The sequence below is a fragment of the Telopea speciosissima genome, chromosome 10 (assembly GCF_018873765.1).
Source record: "Telopea speciosissima isolate NSW1024214 ecotype Mountain lineage chromosome 10, Tspe_v1, whole genome shotgun sequence".
Classification (NCBI taxonomy): domain Eukaryota; kingdom Viridiplantae; phylum Streptophyta; class Magnoliopsida; order Proteales; family Proteaceae; genus Telopea; species Telopea speciosissima.
The window spans coordinates 33,026,266-33,047,404 of record NC_057925.1 but is presented as its reverse complement, the minus strand read 5'-3'; the positions used below and the strand labels follow the sequence as shown (position 1 = coordinate 33,047,404).

General features: G+C 41.9%; 1 protein-coding gene across 1 annotated transcript in view; it reads right to left on the bottom strand.

Annotated features, from left to right (window-relative positions):
• Positions 1–21,139, bottom strand: part of LOC122644017 (tubulin-folding cofactor E-like) — an 80,231-nt gene that overhangs the window by 43,219 nt on the left and 15,873 nt on the right. The window contains exons 6-10 of the mRNA XM_043837609.1: positions 18,661–18,770; positions 18,428–18,570; positions 18,269–18,330; positions 6,729–6,836; positions 6,595–6,629 (exon numbers count right to left, since the gene is read on the bottom strand). Coding sequence (XP_043693544.1) covers positions 6,595–6,629; positions 6,729–6,836; positions 18,269–18,330; positions 18,428–18,570; positions 18,661–18,770 — 458 coding nt within the window. The remainder of the gene's footprint in view (positions 1–6,594; positions 6,630–6,728; positions 6,837–18,268; positions 18,331–18,427; positions 18,571–18,660; positions 18,771–21,139) is intronic.

Here is a 21,139-nt window from a genome sequence, read left to right as displayed (position 1 = left end):
AGAAGGTTAGTAGTAAAGTTAGGAATGTGCAAAACAGAAGACAAAGGAAGAGAGGAAGTGCAGTTGATGATTCCCTTTCCAGATATGGAAGAAAGAGAACCATCAACCACCTTGACCTTGTCTTTCCTAGAAGTGGGAGAATATCTGTGAAACAAACTAGAGGAACTGGTCATATGATCTGTAGCTCCAGAATCTATGATCCAAGGATGGGAACCTACAGAAGCACAATGACCTACAAATGTAATACCTGACTGGGCAAAGTGTGAACCTAAAGGAGCAGAAGAATTAGCAGTAGCTGATGTAGTAGACGCAGTAGGAGCGGAAGACCTTAGCGTACGTAGGAGTACTTATAGATCATCCTGGGATAGACCAGTATCAGTAGCAAGGGCTGCAGTAACAGTCTCAGTCTGATGGGCCTTGGTCTTTGTCTTTGTCTTGGCAGCCCTTTTTGCTTCAAAGTCAGCTAGTTTCCCATGAAGTTTCCCGTACTTCTCTTTGGTGTGATAGGGTTTGTGACAGTGCTCACAAACAACAGTCCCTGTAGTAGAATCACCAAGAGAAGCTGCCACTAGGTGCAGGAGTGGCAGGGGCAGCAGCCTTGAGAGCTGATCTGTCAATAATAGGAGGGTGCAACATGGCAGCCCTATGGTTCTCCTCAGAGGACACCAATGCATAAGATTGTTCAAGTGTGGGAAAAGGCTTATGGCCCAACACCTGAACACGAATCTGATCATACTCCACATTTAAGCCAGCCAAAAAATCATATACTCTGATCTTGTCCACGTGCTTCTTATAGGAAGCAATATCAGCCACTGTAGGGTGGAAGTCAGAGAAATGGTCCAACTGTTGCCACAGACTGCGGAGAGTAGTATAGTATTTCAAAACTGAAAGGTCTCCCTGAGTGGTGTGAAGGACCTTCTTCCGAAGTTCATATACTTGGGCATCATTGCCAAGCTGCCCATAGGTTTCCTTGCAAGCAGCCCAAATCTGGGAGGCAGTGTCCAGAAGAAGAAAGTTATGCTGTAAATCTGAAGTCATAGAGCCTATCAGATAAGACATGAGAACACCATTATTGGCAAGCCACTTTTCCTTAGCAGGTCCTTGTTCAGTGGGCATAACACAAGTGCCATTAATATGGCTGGTGAGACCACGGTCGGCAATGGCAAAGGAGGCAAATCTGGACCATAGGAGGTAATTCGAGCCATCAAGTTTAATAGGATTTAGTAGGATGCTGTGGTAGTCTATCTTGTTATGACCATCATTAAGTGGCTGATCTGAAGTAGTTGAAGAGTTGATACAATCACCCATACTGGCAGCAAATAAGCCCAATATTAACTTCAAATTAAGGGCCGAATCACCTCTCTAAAAATCAGAAACAGCAGCAAAGGAAGAGCCCTATATCGATATTGTCAGGGTTTTGGAAAAACCCCTGAATTGTGGAAATCGATAAAGGGAATAGAGAGGGACAAAAACTGCAGATAAGTGGCTGCAACTGAAGTAGATTGACCCTTTATAATGGAGGAAATAACTTGCAAAAAATCAGGTCCAATAGGCAGTAGTAACCCTAAGATTGAAAGGTGTTAGGGTTTTAAAAAAAACCCTGTAATGGTGGAATCGATCTTAAGGAAGTCTTCAAATCTGTGGGATAAGAACTGAACCAATAAAAAACAATCCTGCAGCAGGTTGAGGTCTTCAAAATTAGGAGTTGATTCCTCTGTTGTAGAAGCAATCTCCAAAAAAAGCTGAAGAACCAATATCGCAGGCAATTCTAGTTTGTTCCTATCGAGAAGAATTATGGAGTATAAATGAGGTAATGGGAGCAGCAACTGGATTACATGATCACCTCATCAATGCTTCCCTATATGGGGATGGAGAACAAGAGAGAAAGAGAGAAAGAAAGAGAGGGGAAGGAGATCGAGAGAAAGAGAGGGGAAGGAGATCGAGAGAGAGTGAGAAAAGGACTGAAATCGAAGGTTGTTGGTCCCTAATTCGAAATCTGCTTTGATACCATGTAGAGAGATTTAAAATTAGGCAAAGGCTTGGATGATCTATTCACCTCCAAGCACCTCTTTATTTACAAGAGTAAACAAACAATAAAATTATGTACATGAGCAATGTGGGACTAAATCACATACAAAACAAATAAATAAAGGGAAAAAGGTCCAGAATACCCCCCACAGTATTCTGGCCCATATATCTAACAAGAAGCATCTCCAACAACATCATCCTCTGTCATGAAATTGTCCATGGCTTTGATAGAAAATCCCATTCCCCCGCTGCCCTCATGAAAATCAACATCCACAAAGCTTTTGACTCCCTCAAATGAGACTTAATATTCAATACCCTTCTCAAGATGGCCTTCCCTTCTATCATTGTCAACTGGGTCCTCTCCTGCATTTCCTTCACCTCCTTCTTTGTTTTGATCAATGGCAGCCCTGCTGGATACTTCTCCTTCTCTGTGGGTATCCATCGGGGCTGCCCCCTCTCCCCCTTCATCTTTTCCTTGGCCCTTGAAGTCCTCTCTCGTAGCATACAATCCAAAACAGATCGGCTCCTTATCTCCCCTATCCCTAAATGTAAAGCCCTTAAACTCTCCTACCTTGCCTTTGCTGATGACCTAATGGTCTTCTCCAAAGCTAAATCCTCTTCCATTTTGTCCATCATGTCTTCCTTGAGCCTTTTCAAGGGTTTGTCGGACCTCCGTATAAACCTTTGTAAATCCCACTTGTTCCTTGCAAGGGTTTCTGAGGCTGAAAAGGCCTCTTTGCTTCAAATGGCTGCCTTCCGGTCAAATACTTGCGTCTTCCTTTGATCCCTTCCAGATTGTCCGCTCATCATTGCACCCCCATGTTAGACCTGATCCATAAAAGGCTTCAACTCTAGAAGGGTAAGCTTCTATCCAATGCAGGGGGGCTTGAATTGTCAGATCAGTCCTCCTACATCTATTGGAGCGGTGTTTTTTGCCTTCCCTAGTCTATTATCCAGGCTATTGAAATCATTATGTGCACCTTCCTTTGGAAAGGAACAGATTCCTTGAGATTCCTCCATCCAATCAGTTGGGTTACAGTCTGCCCCCCCCTGGATTTGTCATCTCATGTCTGCTTTTTGTGAAAAAAGACCAATTGAAGTGGAGGGTTTCTTCAAACAACAAGGAGCTGAGTCAACTATTCAATCAAATGATATTGGGCACGTTTCCCGTCTTAAGCCTTGGTTTGAAAAGGATCAAAGAAGCCAACATTGCGGGTACTCTCAAACTGATCTGGAAGCTTGTAGTAAAGCAAGACAGCATATGGGTCAATTAAGTATATTCTGGTTTTCTCCGTAAGGATTCCATTTGGACGGTTCCTTTTCACTCTGATGTTTCTTGGATTGGCACAAAAGCCTCAGCCTCTGCCCAATAGCTATCAAGGCCATTTCTTCCAAGACAGTGGGCGAAGAGTCCACCTCCCTTTGGCTTTGATAAATGGCACCCATTGGGTGTCCTGCACTCTATTGTGGGGGAATGTGAAATCTATTCTTCGGGCATCTGTAAGTTCTCCCCTGTTGCCTCCATCATATCCCTAGGTGCTTGGTCCCCCCCCCCTCTCTCCCTCCCCAACCCTTGCTACGATATGGAATGCCCAGCACCCCCTTGCCTCTTGGTTAGCATTCTAGAGGAGACTCAATTGTTTGGCTCTTCCTCTAGAGGATCTTTCAGCCCCCTTTCAGCCTGGAATCATGTCAGATCTCATGGTTCCCTTTCCCCATGCCGCAAGATAGTTTTGTTCAAAGGTCATATCCCCACCACAATTTCACTGTATGGAGAGCCCTCTCGTGTTGCCTCCCCACCCAATCCTTTCCCCTTTACCGCCATATATCTGTGCCTCCGGCTTGTGTTCTATGTTGGAATGGAGTGGAAGATGTTGACCATCTCTTCTTCTCATGCCCCCTTCTCCTCCTCCGTTGGGAAAAATGTTTTGGGTAGGTGTTAGCCCCATATCAGAAGAATTCTCCCTCTTGCTAGGGAGTGGATCTGGATTGATATGACTTTCGCAGGGAACTCGATATGTGATATGGCCGGCAAGCTTGCCTTTGGTGCTACAATTAAAGGCAAACAGCTCATAAAATACAGCTGTGAAGATAGACCGGTGTTTTAAATACCGACAAATCAACTTCCCTTTTGGGGATTTGCCCTCATACTCAACCTCTTGTTGCAGAGCTACCTTAACCGTTGAATGGGACGGGACAGCTTTCCAGGTATGTACCCAACTCATACCCTGGTGCACAGGTATGGAGGATAAATAGGGAGTATACCTTAACCACATAAGTTTCAGGCCATATTAGTCATCGGTTATGGGAGTTTCCTCCTATGTTCAACAGCTGAGATAGCTGTGGGTGAGAGACCTAGGCTGAAAAGGCCATCCCCTACCGTCCCCCCCCCCCTTCTTCTTCTTCTTCTTCTATCTTCTTTTCCCTTTCTCCTTACCCTGCTCGAAACTCCCTTGTGCTACTACTGTTGCTGGATTACTTCAAGTACTGGAGTTCCCTTTTGAAGGCTGCAACCACACCAACAATCAAGGCTGTTGCTGCTACTGTCTTCCTTATTCGAGTGCAGGCTGCTGTTGTTCTTGGACTTGGAATCCTGCAGCAACTCTTGGGTGTGATAACTCCTTATCCCTCAACCAAACCCTGCTGGATTTTGAACATCATTCCATCCCACCATCCACTCCATTCGATCTCAGTTTCACTCCATTCCACTGGCTGGATCTGGCCTGCGCCTTAATCACACCATCAGACTGAGCTTGGATTTTCTGCAGAGCTTCTTCCCTATACAAGCACCACTCGACCTGAATTTGGCTCTCTTCTATTGGCTGGATTAGCTTGTACAGATAAGTTTCTTTTACTTTCTAATTTGGTTCCCTGCTGATAACCAGTAACCTAGCCATCCTATTTCTTCCCTGTTTGGAGGGCTTGCTGGTAATCCTAAGCATGGTTTAAAGTATCGACCGTTACGATACGATACGGACCGATACGTATCGGTATCGGTCGATACCGATACGATACATACCAATACGTCTCCTTTTTAAAAAAAAAAATGAATTGTCTCTAATTGTATCGATCGATACGATACGATACGACCGATATCGATATCGATACGTCCAGTAAAGGGTTCTGTGGGTGGTTTAATACGTATTGATACATATCGACCGATACGGCTCAATACATTCCGATACATACCGATACACACCGATACGTACCGATACCATCGATACATTCCATAAAAAAGCCATTTTCACTCACAGACTCGATATAACTCCTAATCTAACAAAAAAATGAAGAAAAACTTTCAACCAAAAGTCTAAAATCTTGCATTTAATCTTGGTTTTTCACACTTGTAAACTAAAAAACGAATCAAGGGGTGCTACAACATCATCCTTGCATCATCCAATACTTTTCATCACTATAGACAATTACAACATATAAGAAACCTCATCTTTTATAACAATTTCAATTTAATGCACTTGTTTGGTTATATATTATTCACCATTTTAGGTTTTATTCATGACACTCATTATATATTGTTTATTTATATCGTTATTTTGTTCCAAAAGTGTATTTCCATGTGTATCTTAGCCATTTCTATGCGTATCTGTATTGTTCGATACGTATCTCCGAAACGATACGATACGATACGTCTCTTAAAATCACCCGACCGATACGATACCCGATACCGATACTTTAAACCTTGATCCTAAGACTTACACTCGTGACTTTACCCTAATATTAGCCCTATCGAGTGGCTGTATCTGGTTGTTAGTGTTGGCTTTATTTCTGAATTTCGGCCTATACCTTACCCTGCCGTTGAGGGTTATCCTAAGATTGACTGCTGAGTTTCCTGGGTTATCTGGGGCTAAATCTAACCTAGATTAGCTCTTCATTATCTTAAGAATCAGGTGAGAAATTTAGTGGATGGAGTATATTTCACTATTTAAATTAGGCCAAAGGTTATGAGCACGATCGTACACATAACAGTGCGACAAAGACCAACGTAGGTAGAAATGACCTAAACCAGCCTTCCCCCCTCTATTTGAAGAATCGTGTATGGGTGGGGTGCCGTGGATGAATCCCCTCCCCTTTAAAATAAACAAATAAGCTGACAAGTCACCTTCTCTACTAACTCTTATTGAGAAGTGGAAAATTAAAGGATGCTTCAAAAAGAAGACAACATAAACAAGAAAATCTGCCAAGCCTTCCAAGGAATTGTATCATTGTCGACTGTCCAGAGACACAACAATGGAGAGCTTCTGAACAGAAATAATTCAAAGATTATAGTCCAATTAGCAAGATTTAGAAGAATATGAAACCATGCAACCGTGTGATTTATTAAATATTTTTGTACATATATATGGCTTATTCTAAGATAGAAGAAGAAAACAGCCATGAAGAGACCATCCTAATAATAAAGTAAATGGTGTAAAGAAGAAAAGATTCCATGGTAAAATTGAATAAATAAAACATGCATAACTCGTATTGAAATTCCATGCACACACCATCCGATGAGTAAGGATTAAATGTCCACATGAAAAATGGATACCCCAAGAGAGAAAAACATACCGGATCTCAGATTCTTTCCGTTCACGATGACTTACCTGAAAGGAGTAAAAGAAAAGGGTGTAACAGATTACTATAACATAATTAAAAAAAAAAAAAACAGGGGTCGAACATACAGAAAAGAGCACGCTATTTACCTCACTTCCATTTAGAATTTCAACTTTTGCTAAACGTGCAATCAGAATAAATCTAGGGAGACCGCCTTTTCCTGGATCAGCTATTGGATTCTCAGAAAGTCTAATATCCTTCACATAAAACCCACAGGAAGACAATCCAAACCAAAAGATAATTATTAGCAGGTCTCATAGACAACACCACAAAAACTCGATCACAGTATTATTCCGTTAGTTCTTTTCTCCTGTTATCCAAGGGCATAGTTCACATCAAACGTCATTCTCCAATAATTCGGCAAAGTTAGGGAAGTTATTTCAAGCATTTTAGCATTTGGTGATGGTAAGGATCCATGTAGCCGACCCCATTAGTAGGATAAGGCTGAGTTGTTGTTGTTGTTGTTGATGATAATTCTTCTTTTTTTTTTAATGATAGTACTTATTCCTACACTGTGATATCTTGCTACCATCAACATTAAGCAAATATAACACCCAAAAAGGAAGTACGACTATCATCTTGTAGCCTTTTGAATTAGAAACGAAATCTGCATGCATCTCCCACCACGAGAGTGGGGTAATGGTGATGTTTTCAAAGTTAAAGCAATAACAAAATTCACGCAAGGAAATGACAACCAACTAGCCCGAGACTGAAGAGACTATGCTAGAAGACCAAGGGCCTTACAGCCTGACTTCTTATGCAACCTACCTATAAAAAGAGAAGAAAAATAGGGTGAAAAGGAAAAAAGAAAGACTACCAATGGTAGTCCAAGCTTCTTCGATGACCTCTTACTTGCACAAAACTATGCTCCAAGAAAGGCCATTGTCCTCTAACTGGTCGAATATGAAATACATCCGAAAGCTGCAGTCAGAATATCAAGTCTCAATACATATCGCCATATCATGCATATCGGTCTGATACATATCAGGATTTGCTCCTTTCAATAGAATATCAGAATATGACACCTTGGGGAAAAAAATACATGTCTCAGTATGTCTCAACCCATATTAGTTGATATGACCCGAGACAGGTCAATACAAACCGAGAAGCTCCGCCAGCAACAGCAGCAGGAAGAAGGATGATAATGAAGAAATCACAGAGGCAGAAACTTTCTTAACAATCAAAAGTAATCAAAAAATAAGCTCAACTAATGAATAGGTACCCTATTCTCAAGAGTAAAGTGCCCACCATAGTACGTCGAGGCTTTTTTCTGCCCCTGGGCATGTGAATCCCTTAGTTCGCCTTTTTTTTATTTTATAAAATTGATGCAATTTCTAGCACTTCCATTGGACAGTGTAAATTGTTTATATACAGTCTCATATCATGCATGTGTATTAAAAAAAAAAAATTTGATACCCTTTCTAGCATTTGATGGGATTGTGAACATTAGTTAGATGCACTGTCATGCATTGTATCATTCATGTGCATAAAAAAAACACAAGGGAACCCAAGTTATCGAAAGACGAAGAGAAGGATCTCAATTTTTTGAAGATGAAGGAAATCGAAGAGATGCTGCTGCCGATGCCAACCCTGATTGAGGGCCTCTTCTAATGACTGCAATCACACCGACGAACAGGTAAGTTTCTTCCTCCTTCTCCTCCTCCTCCTCCTCCTGTTTCTGGTTTCTTTTTGTTTTTTTCCCCCTCTACTTCTTGGATTCTTGGGTAGCTCCATCCAACAGAACCCCGACACTCCTCCCTGAAACCCTGTCTCTACGCTGCATTTCTTTTTTCTTCTTCTTTTCTCTCTTTTTTTTTTCTTTTTTGTTTCTTCACTTTGTCTTATCTGTTTTCCTGTTTCGTTTTCTTTTTCTTCCCCTTTCTTCTCTTCTTCTCTATTCCCTGTTCGTTCATGTCGTTTTTCTGTTTTTTTTTTCCTCGTTATTGTGGGCCAACTTCGTTGCAGAGGCGATGGCCGAATCCATCACTGCTTCTGGTCCAGCAGCAATCGACTCTAGAATGATGGCAGACTGACTACCAATGTTCGAAATTTCGGTTGAAATGACTGAAGTTTCACAAAATATTTCGATCTTAGATCGAAACAAAACTAGGTGCAATACCTCAGTCGTACCTTTTTTCGGTCGAAATGTTGCAGTTTCAGCAAAAATTCAACCATGTTTTGGATTTTGGTATCGTTTAGGTCAAACCCTTCGTATAAAAAACATGTTTTCAATCGAAATTCCGCAGTTTAGATGAAATTTCAACCATGTTTCGAGCTTTGGTGTCATTTCAATAGTTTCGACCCAAAGAGGGAAAAACTTCCTAGAAAACCTCAGGTTTTGTTATTCTTAGCCAAATCACTCACATATCTTTGTAAGGAACCATGTTTTTTTTTTTTTTTAAAAAAACATTTGATAGTGGAGAAAGTTTTCCTTAACCACGTGGTGAAGGTTCACCACACCATCCTAAGGTTCACAAACCCTACAGGGTTTTAGTATGTTCCCCAAAATACCTCCCCCGCGCATCTGAAGCCCCGGGATGTATGGATTCCCATTCACCGTGGCTGAAGGAAAACTCGGTCCATCGATAATTAAACAAATGGTTTCTAATTTAATGTTTATTCATTCCTAAATCATATTTTAGTTGTTTTAATTGATTTATGTGTGGTCAAGTACTAAATTTTGTGTATACAACATCGTACAGCATGCATTACCAACCTAGGGTCCAAAACCAAACTCCCATTTTGGGTGTGTTTCTTTACAACTAAGGTTACACAATGATTTTTTCTTTTTTGTTTTTGGGATGAATAAAAAATTCATTAACAAAGGAAAGAAAAGGGTGGGGGGGGAGAGAGAGAACAAACAAATAGCAATCAAATTACAAGACCCTGCCTTTACAAGGGAGGAAGAAAGGGCTTGAAAGAAAAAAAGGGGGGAGAACCCCACGCAACAAAAGCACCCAAACAAGGGAAGCAAGAGAACTCAATAAACACAACTAAGTGTCTAGGCACACGGCATGGTCGCAACTAGCCTTACTTAGGGCCAAAATCTTCTCATTGATGGGAAAGGGATAATTTCGTGGTGGCAGCTCCTTGCAATAAGGGGGCAACTAGTGTTGCTGACGATACACACGAAGGGAGGGGGGGAACCGATAAGGCCGATGGAGGCACAGGTAGAGAAGAAGAGGAGATAAGCTTAGAAAGGGCCGAATCCCTTCCAATTGAAGAATCCAAAGAAGCAAAGGGAGGATGGCAGATGGTGGCTTGGGCCAAATGGGTTAGGGATTGGGGAGCAAGAACCTTATGGGCCTGGAGAGGGGAACAAAAGGAGTGCTGGGCCAGGTGGCCCAAGATGAGGGAAGCAGGGTTTAGTCTAGAATAAGAAGGGTCCACAAAGGGGGATGGGATAGCCAACGGGGGAAATGAGTGGGACCCATGGATGAGGGGGAATGAGTCAAGGAGGACGGGGGGAAAAGAATTAAGCCAGCAGAGGGCCCCACCCAGGGGCAAAAGGGGGACAGGAAAGAGGGGGGGAAGGGTAGGATTGGACTAGGAAAGGGAAGAAACTGGAAGGGCGCCAGAAGGAAGATTAGGGTAAGAATTGGCTGAAAGGTGAGAGGGACAGGACGGAGAAACCTTAGGAGGCAGGGAGGAAGCGTGAACCACAGTAACCTCAGGAGTAGCACCGCAGTCGAGAGCAGCATCACGGGCGAAAATAGAGGTCAGACTACAGGAGAAGTTCGAACCGATGGGTTTAGAGAGAGCTGGTGGGGAGGTATCGTCGCCAGTGGGAATTCTTCATTTGAGTACGACGTCTTCCTTGGCTAGAAGAGCGAAGGCAGTCTCTAAGGTTATGGATAATGCCAGCAGCACGCGAGAAGGATGAGAGAGAGCGAGCAATGGACGCATCGTTGATTGCAGGAGTGTTATAATATGGGAAATAAGGGTAGAATTGTCGTAGGTGTTAAATGTTGTGTTTCCCTAGGGGCATTTCTGTCCTTGTACTCTCATTGCATTTATTATAAATAGACATGTGATTGTGTCTCACTGACACAAGTCACAATTCCTAAAGTTATCATGGTATCAGAGCAGGGAGAATCGACCTAGGGTTTCCCACCACCACCGTCTCTCTCTCTCTCTCATCCTTTCTTTTTTTTTTCTTTCCCTAGCTCCGCCACCTCTCTCTCTCTCTCTCTCACCTCCTTCCTTTCCCTAGCGCCGCCACCACTTACCATTGTCGTCTCCCTTGTGAACCTCTCTCTCTCGGTTTCCCTTCTAACGTCACCGATAGGCAGGGAGTCGCGCCTCCCTTGTTCTGCCACCCCTTGGTGGTGGTGTTCTCATCACCGAAGGCTTTTTTTCCCTCCTTTTTTGGTTCCAGCCTCTCCATAATCTAAACAGGCTGCTATCTCCTTTTTTTAAAGAACCTTTTTTCAGATATGTTGATGATCTGATTTTTTTCCCTGTTTTTTCTTTGACCTGTGGTTAAGTTTTTTATCCGCACCTTGTCACGATGGGAGATGCTACTTCTTCTGCTACATCTACTTTGGAGATGTCAGTCTTCTTTGAAGATCGAGGCGCATTTGCAGACAATTATGCCATTCGGAAGAAGTCTTCTACAGAGGGAAAGCCTGTTACGAGTAAGTGGAGACGCTTTTTCAAAACCAAAGAAGGCTATGATTGGGTTGTAAACTCTGTATATTGTCCTAATAAGGAAGGGGAAAGAGTTAAATTCTGGGAAGATATTTCTTACATCAGATTCTGGAAGAGTGAAGGAATCCTTTAGGGATGCGGGGAAGATAAGTTTTGCTAGAGGTAGTTCTCACAATAGCTTTCCCACTTTCCCTGCCTTTGCCGTTCGACTGGATGGCAGCAACTATTTGATGTGGTCCAGATCCTGCTATCTCAACATCAATTCTTGCGGATTTGTGGGTTATCTCACTGGTGCAAAGAAGAAACCCCTCACTACAAGTCCTAAACAAGACAAATGGAGTTCTTCCAACTCCCTTGTGATGTATTATTTACTCTCCAATATGACACAACTTACTCGTGGTTATTTGTTGTTTGATACTGCTGCAAAAATTTGAAAGGCCGCTCAGCAGACTTACTCTCAGGTTGGGAATGATGCACAGGTATATGAGTTGTGAAAGAAACTTCATGACACCAAGCAGAAAGAACTCGACCTGTCCCATTACTACTCCGAGTTGCGAAGTCTGTGGCAGGAGTTAGATTTTTATGACACTTTCCAGGCTTCTACCCCTGAAGATGTGATCAAGTTCAAGAAACGGGAGGATAAATTCAAGGTGTATGATTTTCTTGTTGGGCTGAATGTAGAGTACGATCAACTCCATGCCCATGTTCTTACCAAGGGTCCCCTTCCCACCTTGGAGCAGGCATATTCACTGATCAAATGGAGGATAGTCGGCGCAATGCCATGATCCCCCCCTTCTTCCCAGGAGAGACGGCTCTTGTATCTGGTTCTCCTGCACCACCTAAAGGTAACTCGTCTAACTCCAGTGATTGTTCTAATAAAGAACCTATTAAATGTGATTATTGTGGGAAGGAGAGGCACACCAAGGATTTTTGTTGGAAGCTTCATGGGTGCCGTACCACTAATTCTACTAAGGGTTGTGGTCATGGGAGACCAGCTGCCCATATAACTAAAACTATGGTACCCGATACACCTATTGGTACTGCTCCTTCCATTGGTCCTCCCGCCAATGCTAAAGATGAACTGACTAAGTTGCTGCACAATTTGGTTACCAAATTGGACTCCAATGCCAGTTCTGCTCCTGCTTCCGCTTCTACTTCTACTTTGGCTTCTTCTGACACTCTATGTATTTCTTTTGCTGGTTTATGTCACTCTACCATTTCCAATTGTTGGATCCGTGACTCAGGTGCTTCCGACCATATGACCGATGAGGCAAATCCTTTCTCTACATATTCCCATGTTCAGGTAAGGATAAAATTCGCATTGCTGATGGTTCTCTTTCATCCATTTCTAGGAAGGGAACCATCACTTGTTCTCCTACCATGTCTTTACATTCGGTTTTACATGTTCCGAATTCGGCTACCAACCTTCTCTCCATTAGTCACCTCACATCTGATCTTAATTGCAAAGTAACTTTTTTCCCTCATTGTTTGTTTCAGGATCTGGTAACAGGAGAAACGATTGGATCTGGTAAAGCTGATGGAGGTCTTTATTTCCTTGATGCCGCCTCTTCCTCTCTTCGACATGCTCATCCCACTGTTGTTGAGTCTTCTAGTTCTCCTGATTTGTTACTTTGGCATCGCCGTTTAGGCCATCCTCCTGTGGGAACTTTAGTTAAAACTTTTCCAAATTCATCTTCTGGTCGTAAACGGAAGGATTTTTTTGTGATGCTTGTGTTTTAGCCAAGCAAACTCGTTCTTCATACTCTCCTTTAAATTCTAGAAGTACTTCACTTTTTATGTTAATTCATTCTGATGTGTGGGCCCTGCCCGTTGCTCTTCTCTTTCTGGTTATAAATGTTTGTTTCTTTTATCGATTACTGCACCATTGCACTTGGATTATTTGCTGCATCATAAAAATGAGGTTTTTTCCTATTTAACTTTCATTCTTTTGTTCAGACCCAATATGATGCTCAAATAAAAATTCTCCGCAATAATAATGGGGGGAGAATATTGTGATGACGCATTCCAGGCATATCATGCATCCCATGGTATTTTGCATCAAACCAGTCGCATTGACACCCCGGCTCAAAATGGGGTAGCTGAACGTAAGAATCGTCACCTATTAGAGGTTGCGCACATGTCCTTCTCTTTGAAATGAATGTCCCTTCCCATTTTTGGGGTGATATGCCTACCCGTGTCTTTAAGTTTCAATCTCCCATTCAGGACCTTCAAGGCTCCACCACCTTTATTATTCCACCCAAAATTTTTGGCTGTGTCCTATGTTCGTTACCATCAACACCCTAGTAAATTGGAACCGCGGGGCTTCAAGTGTATTTTTGTAGGTTACTCTCCTACCCAAAAGGGCTACCGCTGCTATCATCCCCCTTCTCGTACGATGTTTGTCACCATGGACATTATCTTTAATGAAGTTGTCCCTTTTTATGGTGTACATCTCGTCAAGGGGGCGAGCTAGTTAGTGTCGATATACCTGATATGCCTATATCATCTCTTCCCATGTCATTGGTTCAGGGGTCTTCTACCCCAAAGGAAACTCAACCTACTGTCATCCCACAGCCTGTTATTCAAACCTACACTCGCCAACGCTCTAGTCGTGGGATGCAACTTGACACTGCTACAGCTGCTCTAGATCCAACGGCTCCTTCTGCACCGGATCCATCACCTCCAGGTAATATTTCTGATCCATCACCATCTCCCATTATTTCAGACCGTTCTTTAAACTTACCCATTGCACATCGCAAAGGGGTTAGAACTTGTACGCAACACCCCATTTCTCAAATTGTGTCGTATGAGTGTCTTTCACCTGTATATCGTGCATTTGTGACTTCCTTGTCCTCTATTTCTATTCCTAACAGTTGGCTCGAGGCTCTTCAAGATCCTAAATAGAAGGCAGCTATGATAGAGAAAATGCATGTGCTTGCAAAAATTGGCACTTGGGATTTAGTACCACTTCCTCCCCAGAAAAAAAACAGTCAGTTGCAAGTGGGTTTTCACTGTCAACCAAAATTCTGATGGTACAGTGGAAAGATACAAAGCCAAATAGGTTGCTAGGGGATTTACCCAAACATATGGTCTTGACTATTAGGAGACCTTTGCCCCGGTTGCAAAGATGAACACCATCCGGGTTATCCCGTCATGTGATGTCAATCTTGGTTGGGAGCAGCAACAGTTGGATGTGAAGAATGTGTTTCTTCATGGGGAGTTAGAAGAAGAAGTTTACCTAGATGTACCTCCGGGATTTGCTACTAGGGAAACTCATGGGAAGGAATGCAAACTCAAACGTGCTCTCTATGGTTTGAAGCAATCTCCTAGAGCATGATCTGGTAGATTCCACAGTGCTATGGTAAAGTTTGGTTATACCCAGAGTAATGCCGATCACACCCTCTTCATTAAGAAGTCAGGAACCAAAATTGCCATCCTTATTGTTTATGTGGATGATATAGTTGCCACGGGCAACGATATGAAAGAAATTGAAAGCTTGAAACTACTTCATGGGAAAGAATTTGCGATAAAAGATTTGGGACCCTTACAATATTTTCTGGGCATTGAGGTTACCCATTCTACCAATGGGGTATTTCTCTCTCAGCAGAAATACACTCTGGACTTACTATCAGAGACTGGAATGTTAGGCTACAAGCCAGTCGATACCCCTCTTGAAGCTAATGTTCGTCTCTCTAGTAAAACAAGTGACCTTGTAGACAAAGGGAGATATTAGAGATTGGTTGGGAAGTTGATTTACCTCTCCCATACCAGGCTGGATATTGCATTTGCAATCAGCAGAGTGAACCAGTACATAAATAATTCTTATTCCACTCATTGGGATGTTGTGATCCGTATCCTCAGGTATTTAAAGGCTGCTCTAGGAAAGGGGATTTTATTTTCTCCTAATGATCATTTGCGAGTGGAAGCTTTTACAGACTTTGATTGGGCTCCTGATGACCGCCAGTCCACTTCTGGCTATTGTACTCTGGTTGGAGGTAATTTGGTGACTTGGTGAAGTAAGAAACACATTGTTGTTGTCCGTTCTAGTGTTGAGGCTGAATTTCGTGCCATGTCCCATGGCATATGTGAGTTGATGTGGCTTCAGGGACTACTGATTGATTTAGCACTTCCTACTTCACTGCCCATGTTATTGTATTGTGACAACAAGTCTGCTATTAGTATTGCCCATAACCCTGTCCAGCATGATCGCACCAAGCTTGTGGAGATAGATCGTCACTTCATCAAAGAGCGATGACATGAATAATGGCTTATGAACAATGTGCCCACAGCCTCTTTATTTATAATCAGAGATCATTACAATAAATGAAATAAAATCCTAGTCAAATCACATGTGCATAATGAACCTGGACACTTATAATGTATCCGGGTCCGGGTCACAGGTAATCCGTGAACATTCAACAAAGAGAAACTCGAACAAGGACTCATCTGTATTCCCTTTGTCAAAATTGGTGGCCAGTTGGCTGATATTTGGTTGAATAGCAAAGTTTTTTGTCCTCTTGTGTGCAAGTTGAGCACGTGTGATATCCATGCTCCAACTTGAGAGGGAGTTTGCAATATGGGATATAAGCGTCGAATTGACCTAGGTGTTTTATGTTGTGTTGGCTTAGGGGCATTTCTGTCCTTGTACTCTCATTACATTTATTATAAATAGACATGTGATTGTGTCTCATTGACACAAGTCACAATTCCCAAAGTTATCAAGGAGCCATGCAACCGACGACTGGAGTAGATTTCATTGAATCTCCCAGAGCAACACCAGTAGAATTAGAAGTGACCGAACACCTTGCATTTCTGGCAAATCAAAGGGACCCATTCGAAGTCAATTCTTGTTTGAATGAGAACCCCTCATCATCGACGACCATTATAGAGGAGGGAGGAGGGTCATCAACTGAGATTTCTATGCATATCCTCGCGAAAGCAAGCCTATCCATTTTCTTTGTTCTACCATCAAAGTAAAGAGGTTTGCGTAGAACAGAACCCACAATGTTAAGCCCATCCTTGCACCAGTAATGAAGTGGAAGGCCTCGTAAGATAATCCATACAGGAATGGAGCTTAGGTTGATGCACTGGAGTTGTAAATAGCAATCCCAATGCCAAAGGAAGATCGGCTTACGGCCAACATGCCAGGGGCCTCTTTCTAGCGCCCGGATCTTATCTTCTTCCACAGAAAATTTGAAGAAGAAGAACCTGTTGTCTAGCAGCAAGTGTCCATGAACCCAAGGTTCTAAGACTCGGGTCTCGGTGGCATCTCGGCCAAGCCAAAAACCGAGTCAAGTCGAGATCTCGGTGAGTTGCTGCATTTTTTTTTTTTTGACTCGGACCCCCAACTCGGTGGGTTTTGCACATATTTTGGGTCTGAAACTTGGTATCCAGCCTATTTCAGGCCATTTAAACACAATGGCATGCCCAGATTTACCAAAAAACAAGTCCAAATATGAGTTTTACTTTGGAATCCTACAAATAGGTGATGATTCTTGGACTGTTGGAGTTGAATCTTCACTTTAGCACTTGAATCTCACTTCAAACAATGCAATCCACCCAAGATTTGAAAGAAAGAGAAAGAAATTTGAGGGAGAGAGTTGTTTGAGTGTTTTCCCCTTTGTTTAGAGAGCTATGGACAGAACTATTGACATTTCCGAGTTCTGTCCATTGCCCTCTTTTAATAAAAATGGGCACATGGGTCAAATGGGCAATTAAAATGGGTAAAAACCATGTTCAAACCCGATACCGAGATATTGACCTTTTAAAACTAAAAAAAAAACTGGAAAAAATGTGTACCGAGACAATACCGAGATCTCGCCGAGAAAGTGTAATTTTAGAATGCGTATGGCATCTCGTCTCGGGATCTCACGAAATCGAGAAACTCGCAGAGATCTCGCGAGTTCTCGAACCACGCATGAACCATTGACAATAGGGAAGGGAGGGCAGCTGCCAATGAAATGGCCAACCAAGGAGTTGTTCCACAGAAAATTTGAAGATGACGAACCCGTTGTCTAGCAGTAAGTGTCCATGAACCCTTGACAATAGGGAAGGGAAGGCGGTTGCCAATGAAATGGCCAACCAAGGAGTTGTGCCATTTCCTCTCTCCAAGAGATCCTCCTATCTTCTATTCTCTTAAACAGATTGTAGACAGAAGTTCTTCCTCCATTGCCTTTCACAGTCCCTGACTCCTCCCTTCAGATACTAGTTGTAAAAATCTCTATCTCTTTTTGTTCTTTCTTTCCTTGTAAATGTAAATGTGGCCTAAAATAGGGTTTCCTAAAAGTTTCGGGAACTAATTTCACCATTTGAGCATCAAAACCATCAATCAAAACCAGTAACAGAAACCTTCTAGGTTTCATCCGAAATTTCACAGTTTCACGAAATATTTCAGTTTCGAGCCTGGTTTTGAAATATTTCGTGAAAGTTTTGAGACCAGTAACCAAAACCTTGAACCTTGCCACTACAGGGTTTTGCATAAATTATAAAAGCTATGATAAAATCCTTGTGTTTTTACGAGTAAAGCGCAAAACTTTCTATTTTACACATAAACCTTCTTTTAAGATTAAAACTAAAGAACCATAAATAGATGTCTGGCCACCACCTTGGGTCGCCTTGTCGCCATGACAACTATGGTGTCCACCTGATGTTTGAAAATGGTTGTGTTTCACTATCCAGAAGCTTTAACTGCAGGCTACCTCTTGGGTGAGCAATGATAAAAATTTTAAAAAAAAAAAACTACATTTTCAGGTGTTTTTGCAAGAATAATATACCAACTAGCTGTTCGAATGATCATGCAGATATGAGTAGAAGAAACACTAAATCTTTGTTCTGACGATAAACAGTTTGCAATTGCATAAGCTTGCAAGATATTCCATTCCAATAGCAAGTACACCAATTTAATAGTCATACTATTCACAGCCAATCATAAGATTCAGAAAAGTTTAAGCAATCAGCAATTCAAATGAAATAACCTCACCACCAAATTAGGGAAATAATTCAAGGTATCCACAGATGCCTGATCTTCAATCTTGTTACCCCCTGATGCATATGGGACACTGTCAATCATACATAAATACATACACACATGCATGATTCATTAAAAATGATGAAATAACAAGAACTGAAAAGTAAATACCTAGAAGAAGGCAGCGTAGGTTTTCGAAAGGCTGAAAGTGTTGCTCTGTCCTTTCTAGACCATTGTGCAAATCAAGCCTTGGAACATAATCAGGGTAAGAGATGTGGTTGAGATTGTTCTTGTTCAAATGAAGCTGCTCTAAGCTGAAAGCAGAACACCATATTTTAACAGTTTCTAGAACTTCACTAGTCACAACTAATATAGGAAGCTTTATGAGTTGAGAACAAACTTACCTTCTTAGCTCAGAAAGCTTCAGAATTTCATCCCATGTAGCTATGCAGTTATCCTCCAAATTTAAAAGCCGCAAAGAATTAAATCCTTCAACAAAATTGGAGGATGAAGGCTGAAAGAGGGACACAAAAATAAAACTAAAAATAAAAAAGGTGTTCCAGACTAGCAAGAAACAATTTGAAGAACAATTGGCAGAATTGATTTGGGAAACATGAATTTGCATATGCTGTTCATTGACTTTGTGACAATATCAGAAATTAACAACCAGCAACCATACAAGAGAGAGAGAGCAGAGAAGAGCTATGGAGGAATAAGAGATGACCGCTGAGAGACTAGCAATGGATAGTTTCAGCAGTCTCCCACGATTTGTATTTATAACCCAAAACAATAGCTACAACTTAGGGAAGTATCCTAGATAGGATACAATACTATAAAAGATAAGATCCTAGCTAAGATAAGAGAATGTAGATAAATCTAACTAGGAAACAATAAAACAAATCTAACTGCTAACACTGATCCAAGATAGGGACACTCTCCCTATCATGGTAGACATGTATTTGTACCCCACGGTACAACATGCACTCTTTAACACTCCCCCTCAAGCTAGAACACACTAATCAGCCATGCCTAGCTTGGAACAAACTTTCCAGAAGGTTGGACCAAACAAAGGTTTGGAAAACATCTCGAAGTGGGTCAATAGAAGAAACAAAAGGAGTAACAATCAGCTTGTTCAAGACAGCACTCCTCACGAAGCGACAGTTAACCTCAATATGCTTGGTTCTCACATGAAACACCAGATTACTAGCAATATAGATAGCTGTTTGCTAATCCCAAAACATTTTCATAGGTAAAAGGACTGGAAAACCCAACTCCTGGAGCAACGATAATGCCAGAGTCGACCTCGAACCAATGAAACCAGTGGGAGATCTACTGCAGCAGGATCAATACAATGAAAAGAACATATTAAACTGCAACTTTTTTTTTAATTGCTACTTTTCTGATACATATTAAGAAGAACATAAAAAGGATAAGAAGAAGAAAGGGATATAGAAGAGAATGGGGGTAGGGGAATGGGCTTCTCACCCTGGGTCTCTCACCCACAGCTATCCCAGCTGTTGAAACATGGAATTTCTCCCATAACCGATGGCAAGCTTGGCCACAAATTCTATTCTCCAATTCTCATCCTTCCTTACAATAGGGGGCCTATTAATAGCTTAGGCAAGCTTACAAAATAGAAACTTCTTAAAACCAAAATAGAAGGTAGGAAAATAGCAACTAATGAAAAATAGAAACTACTAAGGCTTTATAGATCCAGCCTTCTAAACAAGCAAGGAAACAAAAATAGAAACAAAATGAAATTAGAAGCTACATAATATACTTTCTAAAACTGAAAATAGAAACTAAACTATGGCAGCATTAGGAGAGAATCTTTCTCCACTTGATGGGTCCACAAAATCTTCAAAAAAAAACTATCTCCACACAAGGAAAATATGGGCTGTGGCATGGTTCACGTGAACAGCGTCACAACAGTGTTTTGGTCTTTTAACTTCTTCATGCTTCACTTTGGACTTGGGCTGAGGCTGCCTTAGGGTTGATGCTCCATCGAACCAGCAAAAGCTTACCACATCATCAGACCAGGCTGCTTCTCACAGCAGTCGAATCCACAACCTTGCTGGGCTGGTTTTGGGGCTTGTTCCTGCGGGTACACATGGACTTGTGATCTACATCAAACGATCTCAACCACATCAATTCAGCTGCAGTATGAGCAATAGCTCAATACTCAACCTCAACACAAGACCTAGCCACAGTTGTCTGCTTCTTGCTACGCCAGGTAACCAAATTGCCACCAACAAAAGTACAATACCCTGTGTCAGATCTTCTATCACTATCAAAACCAGCCCAATCAGAATCAGAGAATCCTACCAGCTCAACACTCTGATGAGGACACTAGGACAGTAAATGAGCCCTTTTCCTGGAGCCCTCTTTAGATACTTTAAGATACGACAAACTGACTCCCAGTGAGCCTTCTTTGGTGATTGCATAAATTGACTAACGACACCAACAGCAAATGAAATGTCAGATCAGTGTAAGAGGTTTATCGATCTACTGCAGAAGAAGATGAAGAACATAAAGACAACGTAGAAGAAGATGGGGCAATAGCCATGTCATGGTAGGAGTATAAGAAAGCAAAGACCAAGAAGATAAAGGGGGCATTGGAGCAACAGAATCAGAAGTTGACAAAGATGAAGAAGAAAGAAGAGGAGAATACCCAATTTGGCACTGCTCCATGCTTCATCTTATATGTGCTGTGGTGTTGCCCTCTACATGATTTGGGGCATATCTCTGAGACTTGACTTTTATGAAAGGTGCCAAGGTGGTGACAGAATAAACACAGGTTCCATGGCCAAAGCTAAAACACAACTAAAACCCACTATTTTGAAACCATCAGAAATGGGAACTGGTAAGATACACCACACTTTG